Source organism: Gigantopelta aegis, chromosome 10 (assembly GCF_016097555.1).
Source record: "Gigantopelta aegis isolate Gae_Host chromosome 10, Gae_host_genome, whole genome shotgun sequence".
Taxonomy (NCBI): domain Eukaryota; kingdom Metazoa; phylum Mollusca; class Gastropoda; order Neomphalida; family Peltospiridae; genus Gigantopelta; species Gigantopelta aegis.
Genome location: NC_054708.1, coordinates 26,757,272 through 26,785,157, shown reverse-complemented (window position 1 = coordinate 26,785,157; position 27,886 = coordinate 26,757,272). Strand labels below are relative to the sequence as shown.

At 34.9% G+C, this 27,886-nt stretch overlaps 1 protein-coding gene across 1 annotated transcript; it reads right to left on the bottom strand.

Moving 5' to 3' along the window:
* Window positions 1-50: 50 nt before the first annotated feature.
* LOC121383940 (phosphatidylserine lipase ABHD16A-like) lies at window positions 51-27,865 on the bottom strand. The gene is made up of 20 exons (XM_041514047.1): window positions 27,792-27,865; window positions 27,291-27,347; window positions 24,652-24,718; window positions 22,814-22,900; window positions 22,435-22,520; window positions 20,516-20,589; window positions 19,499-19,582; window positions 17,275-17,348; window positions 15,052-15,092; window positions 13,173-13,274; window positions 11,923-12,036; window positions 9,747-9,911; window positions 8,497-8,560; window positions 8,137-8,200; window positions 6,571-6,627; window positions 6,071-6,145; window positions 5,221-5,294; window positions 4,995-5,093; window positions 4,458-4,504; window positions 51-1,483 (listed from the first exon to the last, which is right to left on the bottom strand). Exons 1-20 carry the CDS (start codon window positions 27,858-27,860, stop codon window positions 1,382-1,384), a joined length of 1,602 nt encoding a protein of 533 aa, XP_041369981.1. The 5' UTR covers window positions 27,861-27,865; the 3' UTR covers window positions 51-1,381.
* Window positions 27,866-27,886: the final 21 nt, after the last annotated feature.

Sequence of the window (27,886 nt, the reverse complement as noted above, 5' to 3'; positions counted from 1 at the left end):
TCATTATCCATGTTTGTAATTTCCGCAAAACAATAAAAAAAAAAAAAAAATTAAATATCGCTACTGTAATCTCTGATCAGTGTAAGTATAGAACAGTAACCTTTGTTTACAAAGATTTGACAATTACAACAAGCAAAAAACAAGGTAAAATAAAATACTATCAATATTACATAGTAATAACACAAAAACCATCTCAAACCGAAATTATTTCATTCATATAAGTCTTTTATTTTGAGATCCCACGTTGAAAATAAATATCTTTATATATAGAGAATATTAACAGAGTTCCGATATGGGACCATTCATATTACAAGTGTGTTTTCAACTGTACATCACAAGTAAAAGCGAGTGATGTATGACCAAAAACACAGAAGTAATATCAATGGTTTCTTTCAGGAATGCGTATACCGGTAATATTCAGTTTAATACATCACATATCAATAAACAAAAATTGAACAGATTTACTTCCAAATTTAATAAATAAGACATGGGAATGCACAGACCTTTGATGACACTGTTTACTGAAATGACATCATTTAGCTTATGACATCATTTAGCTTATGACATCATGTGGTGGTCACCTGATTTGGATATTTATCAATGAAACTTTACATTCCTACACTAGGCACAGTGGAGCAGTGGACTTGTGAAAAGGTTTCAAAGCACTGAAAATACGAGTTTCATACTTTCAATGTGAAAACTAAACTATTTCATTTTACACATACATGTATAAAGAATTTGAAACCTGAAGAGAAAATAGTTGTGTGGATGGTAAAGTGGTTTGATTAATGTTCATTATTTAACCTAAGTTATTGTATTGAAAAATTTAGTTTTCAGTAGTAGTAGTACTATCAGGTGGGGGGGTTGGGTGGGTGGGAATTGGTGAACTGTAAAAGAGGAAATCTAGAGGGATCCCGGAAATTCTTGAAATCCTAGATTAAAATCTGTGCCATCTGACACATTTTGGAGGAAAGGACGATTAAAATGCGAGGAAACACAATGTTCCATTAGAGGAAAACAACTGATCTGAGGAGAATTCCCAGTCCTGTGCTATAGATTTTTGAGTATATTATTTTTGACATTTTTGTCTGTTTTGTTTTCTTAATTTCAATAATTTGTAATTGCCATTGGGCTCTAAAAGCTGTAGCAAATGCATACCACAAATTCTTCTTTTTCAATAAACACAAGTTTTTATCTGTAACTCAAATTACAAATATAAAACAAACTGATATTACAGTTCTCATGATTTTGATATGAACAATAACGGTTACACAACACAAAGATTATTATGTTCAGACTCTGAAGCCACACATAAAACTGTTAGTGGAAATGTCACGCGCCACGCCCGACGTCGAGTATCACAATGTACATGCTGGTTCATTCACTGGGATCCATCCATTGTCAGATTCCAAGGTTTCTTAAAGAACTGCGGAGGAAGCGGGGTGCAGTGTGTGGAATCAAAGTCTTCCATGTAGCGCGAGGCCTGTAAGAAAAATACAAAAAAACACCACCGTAAATCATAAATTTAATGTAAGGAAGTTAGTAAAGTTAAAAAGTTTGTTTTGTTTAATGACACCACTAGAGCACATTGATATATTAAAGGGACATTCCTGAGTTTGTTGCAGTGTTTTAAGATGTTATCGACTAATAAAATATTTCTACAATTAAACTTACATATTAAATATATTTTCTTGTTTAGAATATTAGTGGCTGTATATTAAACATGTTTCTAAATGTTCTAATATTTATACTAGTTTAATTTTCATTTTATTTCCTAAAATATATTTTTTCGTACGTACGAAATTATTTGAAGACAAAATCCAGTTTGGGCATCTTACAAATATTAAGATGACCAGAAACACATTGAATATACAGACATTGATATTCTAAACAAGAAAATATATTTGATATGTAAGTTTAATCGTAGAAATATTTTATTAGTCGGAAACATCTTACAATGCAGAAAACTCAGGAATGTGCCTTTAATCACTGGCTATTGGAATGTCTTGAAAACATTTGGTAATTTTGACATAGTCTTAGAGGAAACCTGCTACATTTTTCCATTAGTAGCAAGGGATCTTTTACATGCACCATCCCACAGACAGAACAGCACATACCACGGCATTTGATATACCAATTGTGGTAGTGCACTGGTTGGATCAAGAAATATCCCAATAGACCCACTGACAGGTATTGATCCAAGATCAACCATGTATCAGACAAGCGTTTTAACACTGGCTACACAAGTTATTAATGCAAAAAAATGTGACCAATGTATCAGTATGATAATTACTTGATGCATTGTATGTAAACGCCATTGAAAACACATAATCCAATTATCAGTTATGATTGTTACTGCTTGTGTGAGGTTGCTACAGTTGCTACAGAACACACAACCCAATTTTCAGTTGTTATCGTTACTGCTTGTGTGAGGTTGGTATAGAACACACAATCCAATTTTCAGTTGTTATCTTTACTGCTTGTGTGAGGTTGCTATAGAACACAGAACCCAATTTTCAGTTGTTATCGTTACTGCATGTGTGAGGTTGCTATAGAACACACAACCCAATTTTCAGTTGTTGTCTTTACTGCACGTGCGAGATTGCTATAAAACACACAACCCAATTTTCAGTTTTGTTATCGTTATTGCATGTGTGAGATTGCTATAAAACACACAACCCAATTTCAGTTGTTATCTTTACTGCATGTGTGAGATTACTATAAAACACACAACCCAATTTTCAGTTGTTATTGTTATTGCATGTGTGAGATTGCTATAAAACACACAACCCAATTTTCAGTTGTTATCGTTATTACATGTGTGAGATTGCTATAAAACACACAACCCAATTTTCAGTTATGATTGTTACTGCATGTGTGAGGTTGCTATAAAACACACAACCCAATTTTCAGTTGTTATCGTTATTACATGTGTGAGATTGCTATAAAACACACAACCCAATTTTCAGTTATGATTGTTACTGCATGTGTGAGGTTGCTATAAAACACACAACCCAATTTTCAGATGTTCTCTTTACTGCATGTGTGAGATTGCTATAAAACACACAACCCAATTTTCAGTTGTTATCGTTACTGCATGTGTGAGGTTGCTATAAAACACACAACCCAATTTTCAGTTGTTATCGTTACTGCATGTGTGAGATTGCTATAAAACACACAACCCAATTTCAGTTGTTATCGTTATTGCATGTGTGAGGTTGCTATAAAACACACAACCCAATTTTCAGTTATGATTGTTACTGCATGTGTGAGGTTGCTATAAAACACATAACCCAATTTTCAGTTGTTATCGTTATTACATGTGTGAGATTGGTATAAAACACACAACCCAATTTTCAGTTATGATTGTTACTGCATGTGTGAGGTTGCTATAAAACACACAACCCTAAACCGTGTATACAATTTGTTGGTAATTTATTGCGTACCAGAATACATCCAGTTACATAGTCAGTTGAATGTTTTATTTTTTTCTTCTCATATCCTGTTTGCAACTACTAATCTAACTGGTGTGTTTTCAGTGGAGTTTGGTTCTGTTTTAAACACTATACAAGCACAAAGAATTAAAAATAAAACAAAAACACAACCGACATCTAAAGTTAAAAGTTTGTTTTGTTTAATGATACCTCTAGAGCACACTGATGTTTTAAATTATCTGCTATTGGATGTCAAACATTTGATAATTTTAACATATAGTCTCAGAGAGAAAACCTGCTACATTTTTCCATTGTAGTAAGGGATCTTTTATATGCACCATCCCACAGACAGGATAGCACATACCATGACCTTTGATATACCAGTCATTGTGCATTGGCTGGAATGGCAAAGAGCCAAATAGGTCCACTGACGGGGACTGATCCCAGAACTCTTGCACTTATGGTGCGAGTGTTGTCACTGGGCTACATTTCGATTCCTGGTTGAAGTGTGGTGCAGTGTATTAGTAATAATCCCTCGACTTGTTTTTAATAGTCGACTATTGGATGTCAAACATTTGATAATTTTAACATATAGTCTCTAAAGAAAGAAAGAAAGAAATGTTTTATTTAACGATGCACTCAACACATTTTATTTACGGTTATATGGCGTCAGACATATGGTTAAGGACTACACAAATTTTGAGAGGAAGCCCGCTGTCGCCACTACATGGGCTACTCTTTCCGATTAGCAGCAAGGGATCTTTTATTTGCGCTTCCCACAGTCAGGATAGCACAAACCATGGCCTTTGTTGAACCAGTTATGGATCACTGGTCGGTGCAAGTGGTTTACACCTACCCATTGAGCCTTGCGGAGCACTCAGTCAGTGTTTGGAGTCGGTATCTGGATCCGAACCCAGTACCTACCAGCCTGTAGATCGATGGCCTAACCACGACGCCACCGAGGCCGGTAGTCTCTAAAGAGAAAACCTGCTTACATGAACATTTTACCAACAAACAACTCACCAAATACAAAATCATTTTGTTCTTTTCAACCTGACTCCAGTCATCTCCTGAAATAATAATCATGATGATAATCAGAATAACAACAACAACAACAAAAACAACAAAAATTGTCACAATCAAACCAAGCATTCTGAGAGTTCTGCTAAAGAATTACGTGTCCCCTACCAGGCCCCACACATTTTCAGGTCTTCTAAGTTCAAGGGCCATTAACTCTGTCAAAAATGGGTAAATCACAATGATAAGTATATGTGGGACAGACCGACAGACCGACAGACCAACACAAAAACAGTAATGAACCCTATAGTCTCCTCTGGTTGGATTAGATGGGGACTAACAATGATAAATGATAAATTATAATACCACTAATGATGATGATGAAAAAGATAATAAAAAACAGATACTAATAATGATGATGATAACAACAATAACAAGAATAACAAATAGCAAACATGATTTTATAAACATTTATGACAAATAAACTGATCAAAAGTGCGAAACAAACGGGTCAACCATGACGTTAGGTACAACACATCTTACCTATTAACATTGGAAACCTCGGCGAATCTTGTTCACTATATGACTTCAAAGCTGCTAAGCAGAAATCAGCATCCACATTGTACTGGTCAAGTAGTTTTCCTGAAAACAAGAATCATGCACAATTAAATGTCTTACCTTTGATTAAACTGATTCCACGAATAAAGAAATAATTTACACAACAATGATCACTGGGTATATAACGAAAAACGTCTGACTATCAACTTACTTTGTTGTGGAGGTTCTCGTTCCAGCCACTGCTCCAAAACTGACATTGTTGATGAATCCGCAATGTGAGGATATCTAAAAAAAAAATAAACAATTATAATTTACGATTTTTGCAATATTTATGCTGCCCTATGTACCCATTTTTCCTGAGTATTTCTTTATGACATTTTCCCACAGTATTTTGATTTTTTCTGTTTCATGATTAAAATAAGGCTAATTCAGGGTCCAACATGGAACAAATCTTGTTTTAGCCGATTTTCAGGTATGTTGAGCGACTCTTTAAAAAGTATCAATTTAAGGAAGGAAATGGTTTATTTAACGACGCACTCAACACATTTTATTTACGGTTGTACGGCGTCAGACATATGGTTAAGGACCACACAGATGTTGAGAGAGGAAACCCACTGTCGCCACTTCATGGGCTACTCTTTTCGATTAGCAGCAAAGGATCTTTTACATGCACCATCCCACAGACAGGGTAGTACATATCACGGCCTTTGATATACCAGTCGTGGTGCACTGGCTGGAACGAGAAATAACCCAATGGGCCCACCGACGGGGATCGATCCCAGACTGACTATGTGCTTTACCATTGGCTACATCCTGCCCCACCACTTTGTATAAAAACAAGCATTCTGGGTCCAACACATTTTCATATCTCTGTCAAAATGGGTAAATCACCAGGAAAGTCAAACCTGATCTGTAACAATACATGATAAAGCTATATATAAAATCGTGCGGGACAAATGGTTCGGACAGACAAACAGAAGAACGGAGACAAAACCTACAGTCACCTCCGGTTGGACTGGTAGAGGACTAATTAGAATTTCTCCATCAGTAATTAATCTTACCTGTGTTGAAGAACTTTCTTCAAAAGGAAATTCCCTCTGTTGCTATGCACCGCAGGAGGAACACCTGGTGCAGATCTAAAATATTAAACAAAAAGGTAATATACTATGCTATGAAAATGACACTGAATAAATACACTGCATTGTCTTAAAAAGTAGGAGTTTACTGTGAGTTTCTAAGGTGGGATAAAATTAAGAATTCCTTAAAAAAGAAAATCTAAAAAAATCTAGGGACTTCTATTTCTGTATAATGCCACTGTGAAATTTAAAACAAAATCCAGACTATCATGTTTCATATAAATGCTTTAATATATTCATTATTAAGAATGCATTGCTATCTGTTAAATGCAAAATTCATAATATAATAAATAAAACAGTTACCTGTGAAAAGAAAAATGTATAAGGTAATAAATACAAAGAACACAGCCAACTATACAAAAAACATTCTCAAAACACCTCTTTATATAAACCGGACACCAAGCTGTTAAAAACTAAATTCTTACTCTGTGGTAATAATTTCATCCTTGGATCGTCGTATCAACAACAAAGGACCATCATACCTGCAGGGTAAAACAGTTTCTTGATGAATTTGAAATATTTTAAACAAAATATAATTAGTGTCATTTAAATACAGTGTAACCTATGAATTCTGATTAAAATAACAAATATGTTGCACAATTATTTTCAAAAGGGCAACAAATTTTTCAAAAGTTTCATTTCAAAAGGGCAACAATTTTTTTTTTAAATTCATTCACATGGTTTGCAGTCAGAGCAACAGCCTTTTCTTAACTGTTATAAAACTCCATAAAGGCCACACCGGCCTCGGTGGCGTCATGGTTAGGCCATCAGTCTACAGGCTGGTAGGTATTGGGTTTGGATCCCAGTCGAGGCATGGGATTTTTAATCCAGATCCTGACTCCAAACCCCGAGTGACTGCTCCGCAAGGCTCAGTGGGTAGGTGTAAAACCACCTGCACCGACCAGTGATCCATAACTGGTTCAACAAAGGCCATGGTGTGTGCTACCTGCCTGTGGGAAGTGCAAATAAAAGATCCCTTGCTGCTAATCGGAAAGAGTAGCCCATGTAGTGGCGACAGCGGGTTTCCGTAACCATATGTCTGATGCCATATAACCGTAAATAAAATGTGTTGAGTGTGTCGTTAAATAAAACATTTCTTTCTTTCCATAAAGGCCACATACAAAAAACAAATTGGGTGTAACCAGATTTTCTATCATACTGTCATTGATCCAGGATAGTGATAGTTCGGTTATATGAAATGAATACAGCAGGTGACTAAAGTTAACACGTTGAATACAAGATGCAATGACTTTACTTTCTGCCATTTGATGCATTCCAAGTGGCGGTGGAAGTATCACAACAACAACTTCTTTGTTCAATATTCGGTGGAAATTCTTAGCTGATATTTGGGTGAATATCTCAGCTTCACAAAAATTATTTTGAGGAATTAACAGCCAAATGTGACAGCTAAACACAGTAGATAATAAATACATCTGTTTTACTAATAACAAAAACTGTAAAATATTGGTATGTGAATCATATTTCCTTTTCAACACAAACTCTTGTCGGTAAGACACAGTGATTCTGAACAGCAATAAGGATACGAAGGGTAAAATTATGTACACCTAAAATCTTGGAAATAAATGGATATATTTTTTTAATTTTTAGATAGATTATAGTCTTATATAAATACATAAACTCCAACGTCTAATTTTAAAAGATTTCAAACCCATAACGTCCTAGTAGCGGCACTTATGAACTTTCATTACGTACCCTCAAATAATTTTCTGGCAAAAAGACTGGGAATAAATACTGTATGTCACTAATGCATGAAAGTAAGCCTGATTTATCGGTACTGTTAATATTGCATTGGTTTTGTCAACAACTGCCATAAAATGTGTGGGAAAACAAAATAATAAAAAAACACATATAAAAAGGAGAAAATATGCGAGCAAAAGTTAGTAACTTGTGCTTGTTTCTGGTCGTCTATAGATTTTTCAGATGGTAACAAAAACCTATCTATATATTACTCTATAATACATGACACTCACCTGGTTACATGTTCTGCTATATTTAAATTCAGGTATGTTCTCAATGTCAAGACTACAATACCTTCTGAAATTAAATAAATAAATAAATAAATAAATAAACTTACCAAGAGCAGAAATATTTCTGATTTATGATACACACACATAAATGATTTATTAATCTATCCACCATGTCAAATAGACTGTCATTAATTAATTTATTGATTTAATCTTATGCATCTTGTTATTACATTTTTATTTTATTACAACTGTAAGATTGTTAACATGCTCCCCTTTTCAAAATGTTTAGTAGGGCAAATACCTTGGCTGTATGCATTGATCGTAAAAAATAACATGTAATTCTAGTCAAAATAATGGACTTACTCAATGCATTAGGCATCTTTGAAATAGCAAGTGGAATGATATCATCAAATGTAGCATCTAATATCTGCAATATAAAAAAAATATAAATCCACTGTATAAGGTTTTTCTCTTAAATATAGTAAAATACTGACTTAAACAAAACCCTGTATGAAATCAATAGAAAATGCAAAAAAACACTAAATTTTAGTTCAACAGATGTATTTATATTTTAAAAAAAACCTCCCCAACATATTCAAATCTTTGAAAGATAAAATGTTCATCTTGAAATAACATTAAAGTTACATGATACTGTCATGTGAAATGTATGTATAGTACCTACCAAACTATATATTATATATATATAATTCCAATTTCTAAAAATCCCTTTATTATAAACCCTTGGATTGGTCAAATTCGTATCACGTGATGATAAAAACTGGCAATTTTAGGATGAAGAGTGAAACTCTCTCTCTCCATTTGTTTTTGTTTGTAAATCTCAATTTATTATTTTGTCATATTCGCCGTATATGAAACATTTGTAATTGTCAACATTTAAGGACAGGCCTTACTATAAGCATATGCTTGTTGGCCAATCCCAAATCCACAAATGAGGCAGTAATAAATATTGTTTAAACCAAGAACATAAAACTTGCACTTTATTACACACCTATTCAAACTTACTATAGTAATAAAGACATTTTGAAACCGTGTGATAAATTTATTTTGTATCACACATATGTGCAATATGGGCTGGAACTTTTAAAAGGGGAATTCCCTTTTTCTTTTTACTGCATTTAGCGCCCTTTATTTACTGATGTCAGATATCATTTACATATGACGTCACGTCGTATTTGAAACATTACACAAGGCTACTGCAGAGTATGATTCTTAGCGTTAAGTAAATCCATGAAAGGAGTTTTGATCATAGATTTAACGAAGTGTTGTTATGACGTTAAATTAAAAAACATTTTGGTAAAATATAAAAGAAGGTATGTAATAAATACAGAACTTCACATACGGTAGGTTGTTTATGCTTCCTTTTTATTGCACTCGTTTATTTTGAGAAAGAACACACGACCACTATGCAGTCTCATAGTATATATTCTTGCACAAAATAAACTTGTGCAATAAATAGGATGCAAAAACAACGTACATGAAGTTCTGTATATAGATTGCATACTGGATAGGTTAACTAGTAACTTGTTTCCTTGAAATTTAACTCATTAAAAAAAACCCCAATGAAATGTGTACAAGAAAATACTTTTACTGACCATGTACTTTATGTCAGGGTAGTTCATGGCAGCCCACGAGGCAGTGTAGCCTCCTATAGACCATGCAAACAGGACAATGTTCTCTGGCTGGAATCCCAGTCTGTTTATGGCGTACTGCATCACTGCATCGACCGCATTCTGTTCCTGGTCGGGGAAGGCCTCGCCCTACAAAGATACATTAAACTGAATGATCAAACAGAACTCACAAAAACAACAATAATTCAGAATTATATTTCTCGCTGACTACACCATAGCAGCTACATGTATAAACCAAATTTCATTGACCTACGACTTAAGATTTGTGAGAAACTGATTTAAATGAATATGCGAAACTTTAATGTTGAAATAAAGGAATATTTATTTAATGACACCTGTCAACATATGGTTATGGTTATTTGGTGCCTAACATATGGTTATTTCAACTCTTGTTCAAGATAGGAAATCTAATGCCGTTACAAAGGCTACATGTATTTTTCAGTGTTCTCGCTGCTTGAAAATTAAAGGAGGGCGGCCGGTCGGCACCACACCCTTCAAAAAATAACCAATAAACGAAGAGCAAAAAAAAAAAGGTGGTGGGGGGGGGGGGGGGGGGGGGGGGGGGGGAGTAGTTTGGTTATCATATTGTTGTGTGTTGGTAGACTTTGAGAAAAGACATACTCCTTATTTTGCCTACTCCTTATTTTGCCAAAAAGTGCAAAGGAGTTTATAAAAAAAAAACTCGTCTTTTAATTGAACCGAAGATGATATCGTTCTTACATTCACGGGCAGTTCCGGTTTTGCTGGACCGATCAAAGTTTTAATATTATTATTTTTAATAAAGATTTCAAGATATACGAAAAACAATAAAGATGTTTGTAAAGTGATCTCCTAATGTCAGATACATTTTTGTTATTTCCATCTTCATTGAATGAATCGATCGCTGTGATAAAATATCGCCAGCTGATAAAAAGTAGTTTAGTTTTTGTAAAGGCGGTGTATATATTATTTGGCACTCAAGATAAATGATTTTAATGATAAACACTACCACTTCCGTTGTTTTTATAAGCGTTCATATCCCCTCAAAATGAAAAGTTTACAATATTTTATAAAGAACTGCTGAATAAACAGAATAACAGAAAGTAAAAATCATCAGTTTCAACCAATTATATCTGCACCTGAGGACAAAATATCAAACGATAGTTAGTGGAAACAAAAGACAGAATGACCGTTCTGATCACGTGACAAATTTGGCGCCAAATAAGAGGGGTTTTTTCAATCGGAGATTGCCGAATCCGTAAAAATATAAAATGTTTTCATTGCTTACAAAAAATATAACTTTCATTGTGTCTATCAAACATACAAATGGATACAGATATTGGACAAAATAGAGGCTGTTAAAAATACTGTTAAATTACGTTACGGTAACTGTCGTAAATGTTTCGTCAATTGCTTTTTTGTACACAACGCGGCTTGTTTCCTTTGATGTCCAGTGTGCAGACTGATTGTTGTTTTTTGTGTGGAAAAAAGTGCATTTGGAAATAGCGGAGATAGGTGCTGGAAAATAAAGAGGGTGCTCAAAAATAAAGGAGGGCGGGGAACGTGAAAGGAGGGCGGCAAAATGGAATAGCGGGCTGGGGCGCCCCGCTTAAATGGAGCAGCGAGAACACTGTTTTTACTGTAAAAAAAAACCCCAGCAAGGGATCTTTTATGTACAGTTTTTCACCAGCAGAACAGTAGATGCCAGTTTTTAATGTACTAGTTGTGGTGTACTGGCTAGGAATGCCCGAATCCACTGAGGGCAATTGATCTTACAAAATCCACTGCACCTCATTCAAACACTATCACTGAGATGCATCCCTCACGAAAACCCCCAGAATGTGATACATAACAGATATATGCAAATCAAAGTGACCGACAATAAGTGAGGGTATACAGCACACATTCCATACATGTAGATCCACAACAATTAGAAATAGTATAAATTAAACAAAAGTTTAAATATATGTCAAAGAAAAAGAATACTAAAAATAAAAATTGATTCATTAATTAATAATATGGTTATAAACACAGGACAAGGAACAAGATTTTAAACATTCCCAGCCTACACATACAGAACCAAAACAAAATTGGTTTTTCTTTCTTATTTTTTCTTTTTGTTTTTGAATTCTGCAAATACCATGCTGAGTAATTTACTTACCGAGCTTCCCCCAAAACCTGGATGATTCCATCCCAACACAGAATAGCCAAGATCCATTGGCGTGCTACAGCAACCGATCTCATAGAAACCAGCATTTCCTTCACAACATATCACCTGAAAGAGATATAAAACTCATTTACCATCGCAAAACACACATACAGAAAAAACATAATAGAAAAAGGTCCTTTTTAAGAAAATGTTATTTAGTAATCAATGTCCAACCTACTCAGCTTCCCTGTTCTAGGCGACTTCTAAAAAATGCAGTAAATTTTATCAACTCAAAAAACAAGATGGAGTACCCCGTAAGTAATTCAAGTATAGAAATATAAATATATATATATATATATATAAATAATAATAATAATTCACAAATCAGAACTGTTCACACTGTATTGTATTAAATGTTCTGCATTTTTCTATAATGAATTGGTGAAATTGTTCAAAATTAAACATTGTACTGCCTTTTTCTATAATGAATCTATCAAAATGTTCAATATATGATTTATTTATTTTGTTTGTCAACTATTTCTAGACTCTTAGCTATAAATTCCGATGTTCTTTTCTGGAGCTAAGCAAGGTAAACATTGTTTGCACCGGATACAGCAAGGAATAAACTTCCGAATAAATATTTACCATAATTAACATATTTGCTGAATAACAGTCAACTATCTAATGGTACCATTTTCTGACCGCAATAGATTAGGTAACAAAGTAAAAAAGTAAAATTTCTTTTATTTAACGACACCACTAGAGCACATTGATTTTTTATCTTATCATCGGCAATTGGACGTCAAACATATGTTCATTCTGACACCGTTTTTTAGAGGAAACCTGCTGTCGCCACATAGGCTACTCTTTTACGACAGGCAGCAAGGCATCTTTTATTTGTGCTTCCCACAGGCAGGATAGCACAGACCATGCCTTGACTGGGATCCGAACCCAGTACCTATCAGCTTGTAAACCTATGGCCTAACCACGACCGGTCATATATATGGATGGAAAACAATAAGGGATCACACAGTCACAGCAAATAGTGACTGCAACCAAAACTCTCAATTCTTTGTGTCAGAAGTTGACTGTTACTGTTTGACACCAATGACATTCAATCCCATATTACAATTCTGGATGAAACACAGAAAATACTATGCTTGTAGTGAATTAAACTTGGTCTAAAGTGCCATATGTTTTTTTCCTTTTTTTCTTTTTTTTTCCCATCAGTATAGCAACTAAATTTCAAAAGCATATCTTACAAGAGTGCTCCCATTGTCATCAATCTTTCCTCTTCTATCCAGAAACATTGTGTCAATGGCATTATTGTCCTCTGTCACAACTTTGGAACGTAAACCATCTTTCTGAAGAAAAAAAAGAAAAGAAAATCACATCCAGTATGTTGACTAACAAGTCAAAGACTGTACATCACTATTATCTATGATAAGATTGAAACTCAGTTGTTTACACTGCTCAAACTACAATATAAAACAGAATTTAAAAAAAAAAAAAGTCTCACCTACCATAAATGTTTTCGGCGCACAGTAATGAACATTCATCTAATGAACATGCAACAATAAACCAAGTTTCATCGACCTAGGACTTACAGTTTGTGAAAAGCTGATCTAAATGTGAAACTTTTAATGCAAAAGTTGACATTGTCGCCGTCGGAAAAGTAACTACCTATATGTTACCTTTTTACTTTGTAAAGGCGAATAAAAAATAAAATCTTAATGCAGCAATGTTTTGATTTTTGCTACCCTGTTCAGATTTCGGGTATTGCAGTTGGTTAGAGGGTTAATTAGCTAGGTTAATCATTACTAAAACTCGATTCATGTCTTCCAAACTGTTCTTAGATCGAAGCATGATTTTTGGACACAGCACACCAGTCAAATAGAAAAATACTGACTCATCATTTACAGACACAGAACATAGTTTCAACCTGTAAAAATTGAAACTAAGTTTAGTTAATCTACAAACCTGTAACTCAGTTGGATAAAGTTACAACAGAGTGAACCAAGAGTCTATGACGTTGAAACAATGAAATACCTTAAAAATAGACTCGAATTCGACTCTATAAACGTTAATTCTCAGACACGTGTGCATTTTTAACAATATGAAAATACATTTTATGATATTAAAAACACCAGGATGACAAGAAACTTTTCGAATGTACAGAAATGAATAATCTAAACAATAAAATCTAAGAAATATATGATTTCAGTGATCATAAACGGCTCCAATAGAGAAAAGCATGCCTTAGTGTTTAAACACTAGGGTCTGTCATTTTAAAGGGAAGCTATCACTCTCCAGTCAGTCAAAAAAAGTAGTTTTTAGCTCCCCTAAAAATGTGAATTTGTATTGTATCAATACGGCAATATCTTTAATGGATAGCCATACTTTAAGTTAGGGGAGCAGTTTAATCACTTCCTTTAGTTGTTTTCATGGTGAGATCTAAAAACAAGTTTAGTTACATTTGGAATATCGGCACAGGAATACAGGACCATAGTAGAATGTGTTAGGATTAGTGACTCCCCAGTTACCCACATAAGGTCATGTAACAGAAAAAATAGGTTAACTATGTTTACCTAGTTAAACGACATGTGAACAGACTTCCAATTACCTAAGATTTACCTGTGTTAGTAGATTTGAAACAAGCTAATACTAATTCATGTCCAGGTTAATCAATCAATCATTTTGAAATTCAGGGCTCAAATTTAACAATTATGAAAAGTTTTTCCCGTAGGTAATATGGCAACAACAAACCAGTAACTATTGCAACAAATAACAAAAAATTAAAAATTAAATATTCTTTCAATTGACAGCAATAGTTTATATATTTATGGCCCATATAGCAGAAGAGGAATTTTTATAATACTCTAGACTGGGTGATACTATTTGAATGTTTAATACCTAAAGGCTGCCAGTTAAACATATTCTGACATATCATTACTGTAAAGTGGATTAATATTGCGATGTTCATTTTGTGAAAACGCACACCCTAGCGCATGCTCGCAACATGTAAATTTTGTGAAAAACTGTTGGTATCTGCTATGCTTATCTACAGTGGAAATAAGGTGAGGTTGGGCACAAAAGATGCGAAACGTTTATGCACACATTATTCTTTTCTTTAATACTAACCTCTTCAACCAGTTTAGCTCGAGCTTGACCCAGAGAATCACCTGAAAAACCCAAAAAAACACAATATCAAACTGTACTCGATGGTGAACATCACCAACATTTACTGGCATATCCTTCTACACGCATCGCCAAACAAACAGCAAATAAACAAAACAGAACCTATGACAAAAGGTAATTTAAAAAAAAACCCAAACAAAATGCATGCATTTTATTGTTGTTTATTTTTAAAATGCTATAAACAAGGTAATCAAATCATTGAGGGGAAGGTGGGCAACCTCACAAATAATGTATGGATGATGAGATGAATGGTTAAGCCATAGTATTTTCCCTGTTTAAAATGGGACCACTTGACAGAACCATGCTCCATACTTGTCAGCTGAGCTATCTCCGTATCACTCAAATAATGTACCAGTACACAGAATCTTCAGTGCATGCCAAATAATAATCCTACATTGGGGTCAGAAACTCGGAGACAGTCCAATAGTTCTCGTTTGAAGTAACAGTTGAGCATATATACATTTTCATTGCCAAATTAGCGCACCACAAATTGGTTTTCAAAGTTGCGACAACATTTAGTATTTAGCTAATAAACTTTTATTAAAATATGCCATTTTAAAAACAACTTTAATGAAAATACCATCCATATTTGAAAACTTGCTAAAACTAAAACATTTCCAGATTACGGACTGATATGGCCTCACACCTACCCATGAGCCTAGTGTGTATTCATTCTACAGGCATTAAATTCGTAACATGATGTAATACAGATATATCCATGTTATAATCTTATGTTGACAATACATACAGTGTAATCTGGTATTCGCAGAAGCACACAATCATGCTAAATTTGTAGCCTGCTCTGGGGTTGGAAGGAAGAAGGAAATGTTTTATTTAACAACGCACTCAACACATTTTATTTACGGTTATATGGCGTTGGACATATGGTTAAGGACCACACAGATATAGAGAGAGGAAACCCTCTGTCGCTACTTCATGGGCTACTCTTTTCGATTAGCAGCACTGGATCTTTTATATGCACCATCCCACAGACAGGATAACAGATACCACAGCCTTTGATATACCAGTTGTAGTGCACTGACTGGAGTGAGAAATAGCCCAATGGGGCCCACCGACGAGGATTGATCCCAGACCGACTGCTTATCAAGCGAATGCCTTACCACTGGGCTACATCCCGCCCACTCTGGGGTTGGATTCTATACTATAAAGAAAAAAACTATCCACTGCACCAGGTGGGACGTGAACCCAGTACCTACCAACCTAGAATCTGGTTTTTAAAAAATCCACTGTTACTAATTTGGTATCCTACATGTAGATTGTAGATTATGCCCCAGTGTGGAACAATTTTTCCAGGGTTCGTCAAATCCTTTAGACCGTGGTACAAGATAGTGAATATTTAGTGTGGGCCAGTGGAAATTATCAACTCTTATCACTATAACACAAAAGGCAATACCCAAGCTAGCGACTTTCGCAAACATTTGTCGAACACTGCAATTTTCTCAAGTCACTATTGAAACATTACATATTCGGCTTTTGAAATTCAAATAATCATGCAACAGCAATTTAGTACTGATAATAACAAAGTAAATACCTGATAATGATTAGTGGTGTAACAATACATCAAACTATCGATATATTTCAATACTCAGTGCTTCAATAGCAATGCATCAATAGTTAATTCAACTATCGATAACTATCGCAATTGTTGGCTCAACTATCGATAGTTTCGATAGTATGCATAGTGAAATATGGTCTATGACCAACGCATGATTTCACTACTTAGTGACATTATTACAAATAACTAAGTACAAACACAGACAACATACAAACATGTACATAAGCACGCACTCATACAAACAAATATATACATACAAGTACATACATACATACATATTTTAAGACTGAGGTTAATAGTTTTGCAAAATATCTATTCATATTACCGTTATCAAGCAACTTAACAATTCACAATACTATTGCAACAGTACTATCACTATTACAATACTATCACAATAGTATTTTAACTATCGCAATACTATTGCAATAGTAAAACTGACCGCAATAGTCATCCCTGATAATGATACAAATAATGTTGCTAATCACTTTTGCAACAGTTTTTTGCAGAAGCACCGCTGATTGCCACGCACATTTTGAGGGGTAAATAGTCTAATTCAAAACCTATGAAAATCTCATGTTGGTCAAACTCACCAACAATAGCATTCATAAGTGACGTCCCTCCTGGATATACCATCCGCCGGCCAATCGTGTGTGCAAAAATGTAACTGGAAAGAGAAAAACTATTATTTTAATATCATCATGAATTTGATCCAAAATTTAAAGGTAAATTCAAGTTTATTGTATCCCAACCCCAGCAATTGCGTACGGCAATCGACAATGTCGTGGAGATTGCTGAGAGTTGTTAATTGTCTGCGGCACGTTTTTGCTGTGGACTAAATTCAATTTGTTTTTATGGCATATTTTTTTTTGGCCATGGACATTTTTTTAATTGCAGGGGTTGCAACCAATATACATTTCAAGTGAGATGTATTTGGTCTACATTTTAAAATATACATTTCAAGTGAGATGTATTTGGTCTACGTTTTAAAATATACATTTCAAGTGAGATGTATTTGGTCTACGTTTTAAAATATACATTTCAAGTGAGATGTATTTGGTCTACGTTTTAAAATATACATTTCAAGTGAGATGTATTTGGTCTACGTTTTAAAATATACATTTCAAGTGAGATGTATTTGGTCTACGTTTTAAAATATACATTTTAAGTGAGATGTATTTGGTCTACGTTTTAAAATATACATTTCAAGTGAGATGTATTTGGTCTACGTTTTAAAATATACATTTCAAGTGAGATGTATTTGGTCTACGTTTTAAAATATACATTTTAAGTGAGATGTATTTGGTCTACGTTTTAAAATATACATTTCAAGTGAGATGTATTTGGTCTACGTTTTAAAATATACATTTCAAGTGAGATGTATTTGGTCTACGTTTTAAAATATACATTTTAAGTGAGATGTATTTGGTCTACGTTTTAAAAAGACAGGACAGCAAGTAAGATTTTGAAATCATAGACTGATAAGTATTATATTTGTGGAGAAATATATAATTCTTCTTGGGACACTCACACTGATGTTTTCCATAGGTCCAAATAGTGCAGTAATGACATAAATATTTTAGCATCAAAGCAGCTTAGTCCTATTTTCCACAACTACAGAGACTGATGTTAAAATAACAACTAGTAGTCTACACATGTCAAAACAATGGTTTGAAGGTAATGAATGCTGTGTTGCTAACCATTTATTTTAAAAGTTGGCCTCGATAACACAGACCCTGTTTTCGACCAGAGTATGGATAAACCAAGACACCAACATGTCAAATAAATGTTACGTGGCTGAGGAATGATCAGTAGAATTGATTGAGGAATTCTGGGTGTAATATTCAAAAACAGGGACGAAACTGGGTTACCAAAACAAATTGTAGGAAATAGTAATATTGGTGATCAGGTACTGAGATTAGCCCTAGGGTCAGGGTCTGAAATGGCGATCCCCATTCAAAATGTATGCAAGATATCAGCTTACACCACATCATAAATTTTGGACTGAAAATACAGAAATTTCTGACAAAAAGAGAAAAACCCTAAAACACTGTACACATGAAAAAAAATCAATCGGAATTATGGATAAATTCAAAAATCGTTCATCTCTGCAGAAAGGGCGGGATTTAGCCCTGTGGTAAAGCACTCATCTGGCATGCACTCGGGTCTAGGATCTATCCACATCGGTGGGCTGACTGCTATTTCTCATTCCAGCCCGAGTACCATGACTGGTATATCAAAGGCCATGGTACATGTATGTGCTATCCTGTCTGTGGGATGGTGCGTATAAAAGATCCCATGCTACTAATGGAAAAATGTAGGTTTCCTCTCTAAGATTATATGTAAAAATTACCAAATGTTTGACATCCAATAACCAAGGATTAACAATGTAGTGGTGTTGTTAAAAAACACACCCAAAAAACCTTTAAACTCTGCAGAAATGTTTTATGTAGTAAATACAATTTATTTTTCAATACGCATTAGGCACGGTGGAGCGGGGGGGGGGGGGGGGAGGGGAGGGGAGGGGGCTGGCTCTAGCCACCCAAATAATTCTGAATCAAAAATATTATTGGTAGTAAATCTTAAGGCAAACATGAATTTTACTTGCAGAATGTAGGAAATTGCATTTCAGGACATCTAGTTTTCAAAAGTTTATTGGGGAGCATGCCCCAAAGCACCCTAGAAACATTGCTTTGCACTCTCTATTTCAGTCAGCCCCCCCCCCCCCCCCCCCCCCCCCCCCCCAATGTCTACTTGCTTCCACCGTGCCTGCGTAATTATGCTACTAGTCTTGGGATATTAATAAACAAAATGTACCTGATAATACTGCATGGCAGGGTCTTCAAAGATGTCTCGTACTTTGATGACCTGGAAACCTGTTGCTTCACTTTCTTTGAATCTCTGTATTTAAACAAATGCGTGAAGTAGGTACATTAAATGATTTACTTTCAAAATCATATATCTCATGAGAAGCATGAATGATACGTACAGACTACTAATAGAATAGTTTATTATGAAAGGAAAATGTGTCCAAAAAAAAAAAGACCCCCCAAAAAAGACATACATAACATTTAAAACCCACTCTAGGCATGAGTCACAATTATCAATTTCAGAGCGAATCAGAAGAGACAGAATTGTTTTCAAAACATTTATACTGTCAGCAAAACCGCATTTTTAGCAGGATTCCATGATTCGATCCATGAATTCCAGATTTTGGGTAAAAGATCATTTTACAATTCCAGGATGATTCTTTAAAAACAAACATTTATGGTAGTACTAAACCAAATAACTTCTGGTCGGGTCAAAGTTCGAGGTGCACCCAACTTTTGATAGAGAAGTGAACACCACAAGTTCTGTGATGGGTGAAAAATGTGAGTGTGTTGGTTGTAAAAAATTAGTTTCATCTTGGTAAAAAATATATGCAATTTTATTTTATCTAGTACCACTGTGTCAAGTAGCCTTGTGCTTAAAACATGTATGGGGTACCTGTAAAAAAAAAATACTCGAATTTTGTGCAGAACTAGGGTAGTCATAGACACTACCTGTTATCTCAGAAATTAATAGCTTGACCCCCTATTTTTTCTGATTCACTTTAAGTGTGAGGGGTGGTAGTATTAATATCTGTGGTGTTTATGTCAATAGATACGCTGCAGGTAGGAGTTTTAGCCACATATGTTACTACTGTCGTCTATGGGATTTGATTTGGTAGTATACACCCTTATTCAAAGTATGAAAAGCAAAATAAGATTTTACACACAAACATTCTGATTCAACTCATAACTTGTTGCGCAAGATGGGTTTTCAGTTAAATATAACTATTCAAGCTTCAATTACCCAGTGTTTAAATCTGCCATTCGGAAATCTGCAGGCCACGCCCAAAATTCAAAGTCATACTTCATCAAAGCTCTCTGAAAAGGGAGGAAAAGGGAGGAAAAGTAAGCACCTAGCGAAACTTGTAAAAAATAGTTGAAGTAGAGCACAATATTTCACGCAAACCGTAGTTCTGTTCATAGGTCTCTTATAATACAGGTACATTTGTAACTTTACAAAACTTTACATTTCAGCGCACCGCCAATCGGTTACACTGTCAACTGTTAAACTTTCTAAACGTCACTTTCACTTTAACCAGTACCGGTACTCAAAAGAAATTCTTCATAGCGACTGGCAATAAAATAATTTTGTGCTGTTACGTTAAATTACAGTATCAGCTAGAAATGTCCTTGAACTGTTCGTTCAGTGTATGTGCTTGTTCGTTCGGTATATGTGCATAATTGATTATGTTAAACAAATTTATCCTGAAGTCACTATACACATTCTTAAGATATGATGATCAGATTAAAAAATGTATTTTCGGTAACTTACTAAAAATATAGGTCACGTATCATAAGCTGAACTCGACTTGAGTATATTCAATAAATGTCAGACTAGATTTCAATAAACATACTCTTTATTACTTTAAATTATTCGTTTCAGAACTTTGTATACAAATAATGTTTAGTGTGATGATAAAGATATAAAACTTGTATATATTTATTTATAAATTAAACAGTGTTCGAGATTAACGGTATCCCGATATCCCGGGGATACCAGAATTTAATTTTGGATATCAGACTTCAAGAACCCAGTATCCCCCCGGGATACCATATAATGTTGTGTTTTTTAATCCTGAGTGTTTATTTTTTGTTGAAACAATGAAAGTCGAAGTTAAGTAACACTATTTTTGAGCTCGTACACTGCAACAATATCTCCCCCAACTCATACCCAGTCTAATGCTACACTGGAGCAATAGCGGTGTAGCAACAGACTGGGAACCGCCAAGTGGCTATTGTTTTTGTTGGGATGTTTCCTTCCAATCTAAGTGTTAATTAGGCCTAATAATTCCAAAGTCGATAAAAACACTAAAAAGGCAAGTAGCCATTATAAAATGTTTCAACCAATACAGCCTTTTTTTATTTATTAAAATTACAATTGGCTTGCTTGCTATATTTGAATGTTAGGTAACCATGTCCAAAAGTGGGATACTAAATTCTCAGGTGGGATATCAGATTTTGAAATGTTAGAATCCAACTGGGATACTGGCCAAAATATTTTTAATCTCGAACACTGTTAAACTTTACAAACATTTTTTTGAATGTCACAGAATTTAGCTAGCGTCTTACAAAGAATGATGTAATGTGTTTTGTATAACGTCATACTGCATTTAAGCCTTGCTAAGCTGATAATACGCGATTTGTGTACAAAAACTGGAATAAATAATGATTTTTCAACTATTCCTGTTGGATTGCAGGATAAATAAAGTAACCGGTTACAGCTTTATGATATCGTGAGACTTTAAGATGGCAACACACACAAATTACATGCATGTGACATCATTAAATTTCACTTCATTTAATTTCAACTTATTTTTGTGCTTATATCCAACTAAGGTTCAAGCATGTTGTCCTAGGCACACACCTTAAGTATCTGTCCAGGACAGTGGGTTAGATGTTAGTAGTTAGTGAGAGAGAAGGGAGGGTGTAGTGGTCTTAAACATACCCACCGAGTCGTTGAAAACTCATTCTGGGAGGGAGCCGGTACTGGGCTGCGAACCATGTACATGTACCTACCAACATTATGCCTTATGTCCGACAGCTTAGCCACGACACAACTGAGGCCGGTCATTACAGATTTAAGTCTAGTTTTATACACATGAGCCCAGTTTCATTGTCACAGACAAAGGCATGACATATATTAAAAGCAGATTTTACGAATACCTTGTTGGGAAAAGTGTATGCTTTCTGTGCATCAGTCAGGACTGATATGAAACTAATGTAATCCTGGTTCGTGAATCTTCCAATACCTGAAACAACAATGAGTTAGAAAAACTAGAAAGGTATAAAGAAGACGGGAAGCCCCATTAAAAAAACACCCATTAGAAGTTTTATTCACAAATGACATCAAGTGGACGTACAAATACTTTAAATAAAGGTACATAAATATCTCTGAGACAGCAAACGTTGAAGTAGACCACTCCTACGACACAGACAGCCCCATTAACTGGATTAAATAAGAAAGAGAAAATGGTATTAGGACATCTAAAATGGACATCAACTTGATGTCCAAATGTTTTCAAGAAAGTTACATCATAATTACCTCTGGCACAGAAAGCACCGAAGTAGACCACTCCAACAGCGATGATAAACTTGAGAATGCTGATCAGGCCTTCTGTACTGAAATAACCTAGAGAACGACAACCATATGATGAACAGCTGTACTCATTTGATAAACATAAACATATCAAACAAGAATTCCACGAAATTATCTCATTCCAGCCAGTGCTCCATAACTGGTGTAACAAAGGTTGTGGTATGTGTTATCCTGTCTGTGGGATGGTGCATATATAAAAGATCCCTTGCTGCTTATCGAAAAGAGTAGCCCATGAAGTGGCAACAGCGGGTTTCCTCTCTCAATATCTGTGTGGTCCGTAACCATATGTCTGACGCCATGTAACCGTAAAATAAAATGTGCTGAGTGTGTCGTTAAATAAAACATTTCCTTCCAACCTTCCACGGAATTAAAGGTTTTAACTACTGTAAACTAGTGATGTTCCAATGATCGACTATAATAATAAAAAAATTGATTGGTTTGGTCTCAAACGATGTGATATCGGTTATAAAAATATATAATCGATTATGTGGGAAAATGTTAACTGAAATTGTGCCTCCAGTTTAGATGATGGAATTCATGTAAATATGTTGGGGTTGGAGTTTGTTTTTGTGTGTACATATAGAAAGATTATATTAAGTAGTTATTAAATGAACAATGTGCGATTTTGATGGTCTATTCCAGTGAACTCTACAATAGGCGCATGGTCCTTACAATTCAGATCCTGTTTATGTTCATATAATTCTAACCGATTGCATAATCGAAAGTTGATCGGTTGGTGCAAACTGATTATAACCGATGATCGATGATCAAATTCCAACAGAAGGAAGGAAACATTTTTTAACAACGCACTCAACACATTTTATTTAGGGGTTATATGGCATCAGACATATGGTTGAGGACCACACAGATATTGAGAGAGGAAAACAACTGTTGTCAACACACAGACAGGATAGTACATACCAGGGCCTTTGTTACACCAGTTATGGAGCACTGCCTGGAACGAGAAATAGCCCAATGGGGTGGAGAACGAAGTACCATTTTCAACTTTCTTGAAATCTGGTAATGTCCTGGTAACCTGAACGACTAATTCAGATGCCTGTACACCACTGAAGACAACTGTTATCTTTTCAGCTTCTTTTGGTGACCACCTCCTTGTCCCACGCCTCGTCTCTTTTGCCATGGCAGATGATATTTTTTGTAAACATACGATACATATACATGCAACACACCTGTAATTTTTTCACCAGCTTGCTAAAATGTAGGCTCAGTCCGAACAGAACTGTGGTTTGAAAAGTGTTAATTGAGAAAGTCATGTGTTTCTGCCAGAATTTTTTTCTTGGATATGGTGCTATGGACTTGCATACAACCAGTCAACAGGGGGGTATGGGGTGGGGGGGGCCTACTCCAGAAAGAAAATGGGTTACGTTTAGGGTTAGGTTTAAGAAAATGATACAGTATTAATAAGAGTAATTAATTTTGTCAAAAAGTTAATTTAAAAAAAGAAGAAGAAATATGAAGAAAAAAAATTGGGTATGGTGCCATATCCATTTTACCCCTTGCAGAAACCCTGATTTAAGTGAATGAATGAATGTTTAACGATACCCCAGCACGAAAAATACATCGGCTATTGGGTGTCAAACTATGGTAAAATGAAACAACAGTGTGATGAGCATCATCAATATAAAAATTCAACAGTTAAATAAAAACACACTGTAAAGGACTATGTAAAAATGCAAATATCACAGATCTATATATAATTAAAATTTTGAATAAAATTCAGTATCACGTAAAAATTGTCTGATTTAAGTGAGAAAGTAACTTACCCCTTCTGTATAGAATGGTGAGCAACACCGGTGAGGTCCAATAGGAGACTGACCAACAGAAATTGATCTGAAAAGAAACAGGAGAGAAATGTGTTAAAGGGAAATACCCTTGTTTTTAAACACTAGGGCATATTTTTTACTATTATAGCCATTTTTGATAATTAAATCATACTTTACTTAGATTTTATTGTTTAGATTATCAATTTCCCTACATTCGAAGTGTTTTTGGTAATTCTGGTGTTTTTAATATCACAAAATGCATTTCTCTCACGTGTGTCTGAGAAGTAACAGTTATGGAAACAAGTTTTAGTCTATTTATAGAGGGTATTTTACCATTTCAAAGTCACAGACTCATGTTTTACTCAATTGTAACTGTATCCAGATGTGTTACAGGTTTGTAGATGAACTAAACTTAGTGTTAATGTTCACGGGTTGAAACTAGGGTCTATCCCTTTAAAGGAAGGGACAATCAAGGCATTTGACCTGGTATGCATATTCAACGATATATAGTGCACATTATTGCTTAATATCAACAAGTATAATCGTATAGTTAATTAATAAAACGGTTAAATGTGACGACTATTATATATAACGGGCGCAGCCATTTTGTACCATCTCAGTGAGTACGCCCTCTGGCGAGCTGGTGGTTACGTAATACTTAACGCGTAACGTCAGGAATGAGCCTTAGAACTACCTGGTTTTTGCGGGATGATAAATAGTCATACATTGCAATGTTCTGTAATAATACACATCCCAGTAAGCCAGCAATAAGTATATCCAGCACTATATATATTATTTTTCAATACAAAATAAAATACCATTGTCAAAGTGGCTACACAACAAGTTCAAATAATTAACATTAACCTACACACTGAAATGCTACCATGAGTGTTTTCTTAGTTAATTGGTTTATGCTGTTAGTTGCTTCTTCTACCTGTGATTCCTGACTGGCAGGTGTGTATTTGATTGGAACCAGACGAGCCAATTAATTGACACTGTCTAGACACAAAAATACATACCGGTATTGTGGAATATTACCTGTTGCCCCTAAAATGGTAATGGACATGGTTTATTACTGTAAATAGTTCTGTAAAACTATTGATTAAGTAGACTTTTCCATCTAAAACCACAGAACTGACCAATTACGTAGTCCCAAAGAAAAGAAAATTATCACTTGGGTATCGTGGGTTGTCTTTTTTGCTCCAACATAGCATATCAATAGGCCTAATAGTGTACATTTTTCCTTTGGATTATTTAATAGAGGAAAATACTATAACCCCATTTTGTTCCGTTAATGCAACTTGAAATATATTTAGTTAAATAGTTTATTATATTATTACGTCATTTACGCTGTTTTACAAGTCAGGTTGATCAAAGAGAAGCGCTGTGTCGAAAATTACTGCTTTTGTTTACACTGTACATACAGTTTTGGTTTTTTATTAACTCTAAAATTACGCGTTTTTCATTTGCTGAAGTGTCAGTATGTGTTGATGGTCCGGGTATGCATCTTTCCAACACATAAGGCTCGTTTGAGTTGACCCTACCTTTAATGACATAAAACAGAAATTTTGTGTACATGTATAGAAAGAGAGATAGGAAGGAAGGTTAATGTTTTATTTAATGACGCACTCAACACATTTTTATTTATGGTTATATGGTGTCGGACATATGGTTAAAGGGACAGACTCTAGTTTCAGCCCGTGAAAATTAACACTAAGTTTAGTTAATCTACAAACCTGTAACACATTTGGATAAAGATACAATTGAGTGAAACATGAGTCTATGACTTTGAAACGATGAAATACCCTAAAAAAAAGAAGACTAAAACTCGACTCCATAACTGTTACTTCTCAGATGCACGTGCTGGGTTTTTTTTTAAATATATGACAAATGCATTTTGTGATATTAAAAACACCAGGATGACAAAAACACTTTGAATGTACGGAAATGAATAATCTAAACAATAAAATCTAAGTAAAGTATGATTTCAGTTATCAAAAACGTCTCTAATAGTCAAAAATATGCCTCAATGTTTAAAAACTAGGGTATGTCCCTTTAATGACCACACATATATTGAGAGAGGAAACCTGCTGTTGTCACTTCATGGGCTACCCTTTTCGATTATCAGCAAGGGATCTTTTATATGCACCATCCAACATACAGGATAGCACATATCATGGCCTTTGATATACCAGTTGTGGTGCACTGGCTGGAATGAGAAATAGCCCAATGGGCCCACCATTGGAGATTGAATGACACTAGTATGGGCAGTGGCACAGTGGAAGGTGCCAAAAAGTGTGTATGTGTGTTGGGGGGGGCACTTTTATATTTACACTTTTAACTATTATAAAGCAAATTATCTGAAAATGGGGGGGGGGTACATGCCCCCCACCCCACTTCCTACACCAGTGATGAGTTTGAATGTCAACCACATGGCTAGCTTTCTGACACTACCCGGTATATGGACGAGGGTTTGGATTACTCAGATACTGTCCATACTTTCTGTTACTACTCGTGTTCTCCCTTTATTTTATTCATCAGTATATATATATATACCCTGTAGGTAGAGGTGTATGTTTGTTGTGCTGTTGGCATTTGGGAAGTCTTTTCACATCAGGAAATGAAAGTAATATACATACCACTTTGATAAATCTGTCACCACCTGCTTCTAATATATTAAACCTGTAGGCTGCACCCTAAAAATACAAATGTACATAATTGTATAGGAGTAATACTGAATCGTGGTGTAAAGACAGCTACAGAAGCGTCGTCAAAACAAGTTCATGACGTTCCGTTTGTTTTGCAATCCTATTTTTAAATACTTATTTTTAAGAAAAACGTTCGCTGGTTTGGAAAGAAAAAATTACAACACTCATTATTAAAAACATTATGATTAATTGAGTTGCAGAATTTTTGGGTGTTTTTAAAAAGAAAACTCACACAAAAACACCTGCCAGAACCGTCCTTGAGGAATTCACCATACCCGGCATTTGATCCGAAACCGAAACATCCCAGATTCACTCGCTTACACATTAAATGCATCACTATTTTAATATGAAGACAACGAAATTCATTTTCTCTTTTTAATCATAAAGGGAATATATCGGATACAGAGAAAGGTTTATTTTTGCACCACGTACCTCGATTCCTTCATGCTGGTGAATCCGAATCAAACGAGGACCCTGCGCACATTTCATTAGCAACGCCATCTTTATTGTCACATTTCCAAATGTAA

What these genes read in the sequence shown, in the direction of transcription:
- LOC121383940 (XM_041514047.1), bottom strand. Translation starts at nt 27,860, where the DNA reads ATGGCGTTGCTAATGAAATGTGCGCAGGGTCCTCGTTTGATTCGGATT. An exon ending in ACCAGCATGAAGGAATCGAG is followed by an intron (nt 27,348 to 27,791) that starts GTACGTGGTGCA and finishes TTGTATTTTTAG; the next exon opens with GGTGCAGCCTACAGGTTTAA. An exon ending in ATGGCAGATTTAAACACTGG is followed by an intron (nt 19,583 to 20,515) that starts GTAATTGAAGCT and finishes GTTTAAATACAG; the next exon opens with AGATTCAAAGAAAGTGAAGC.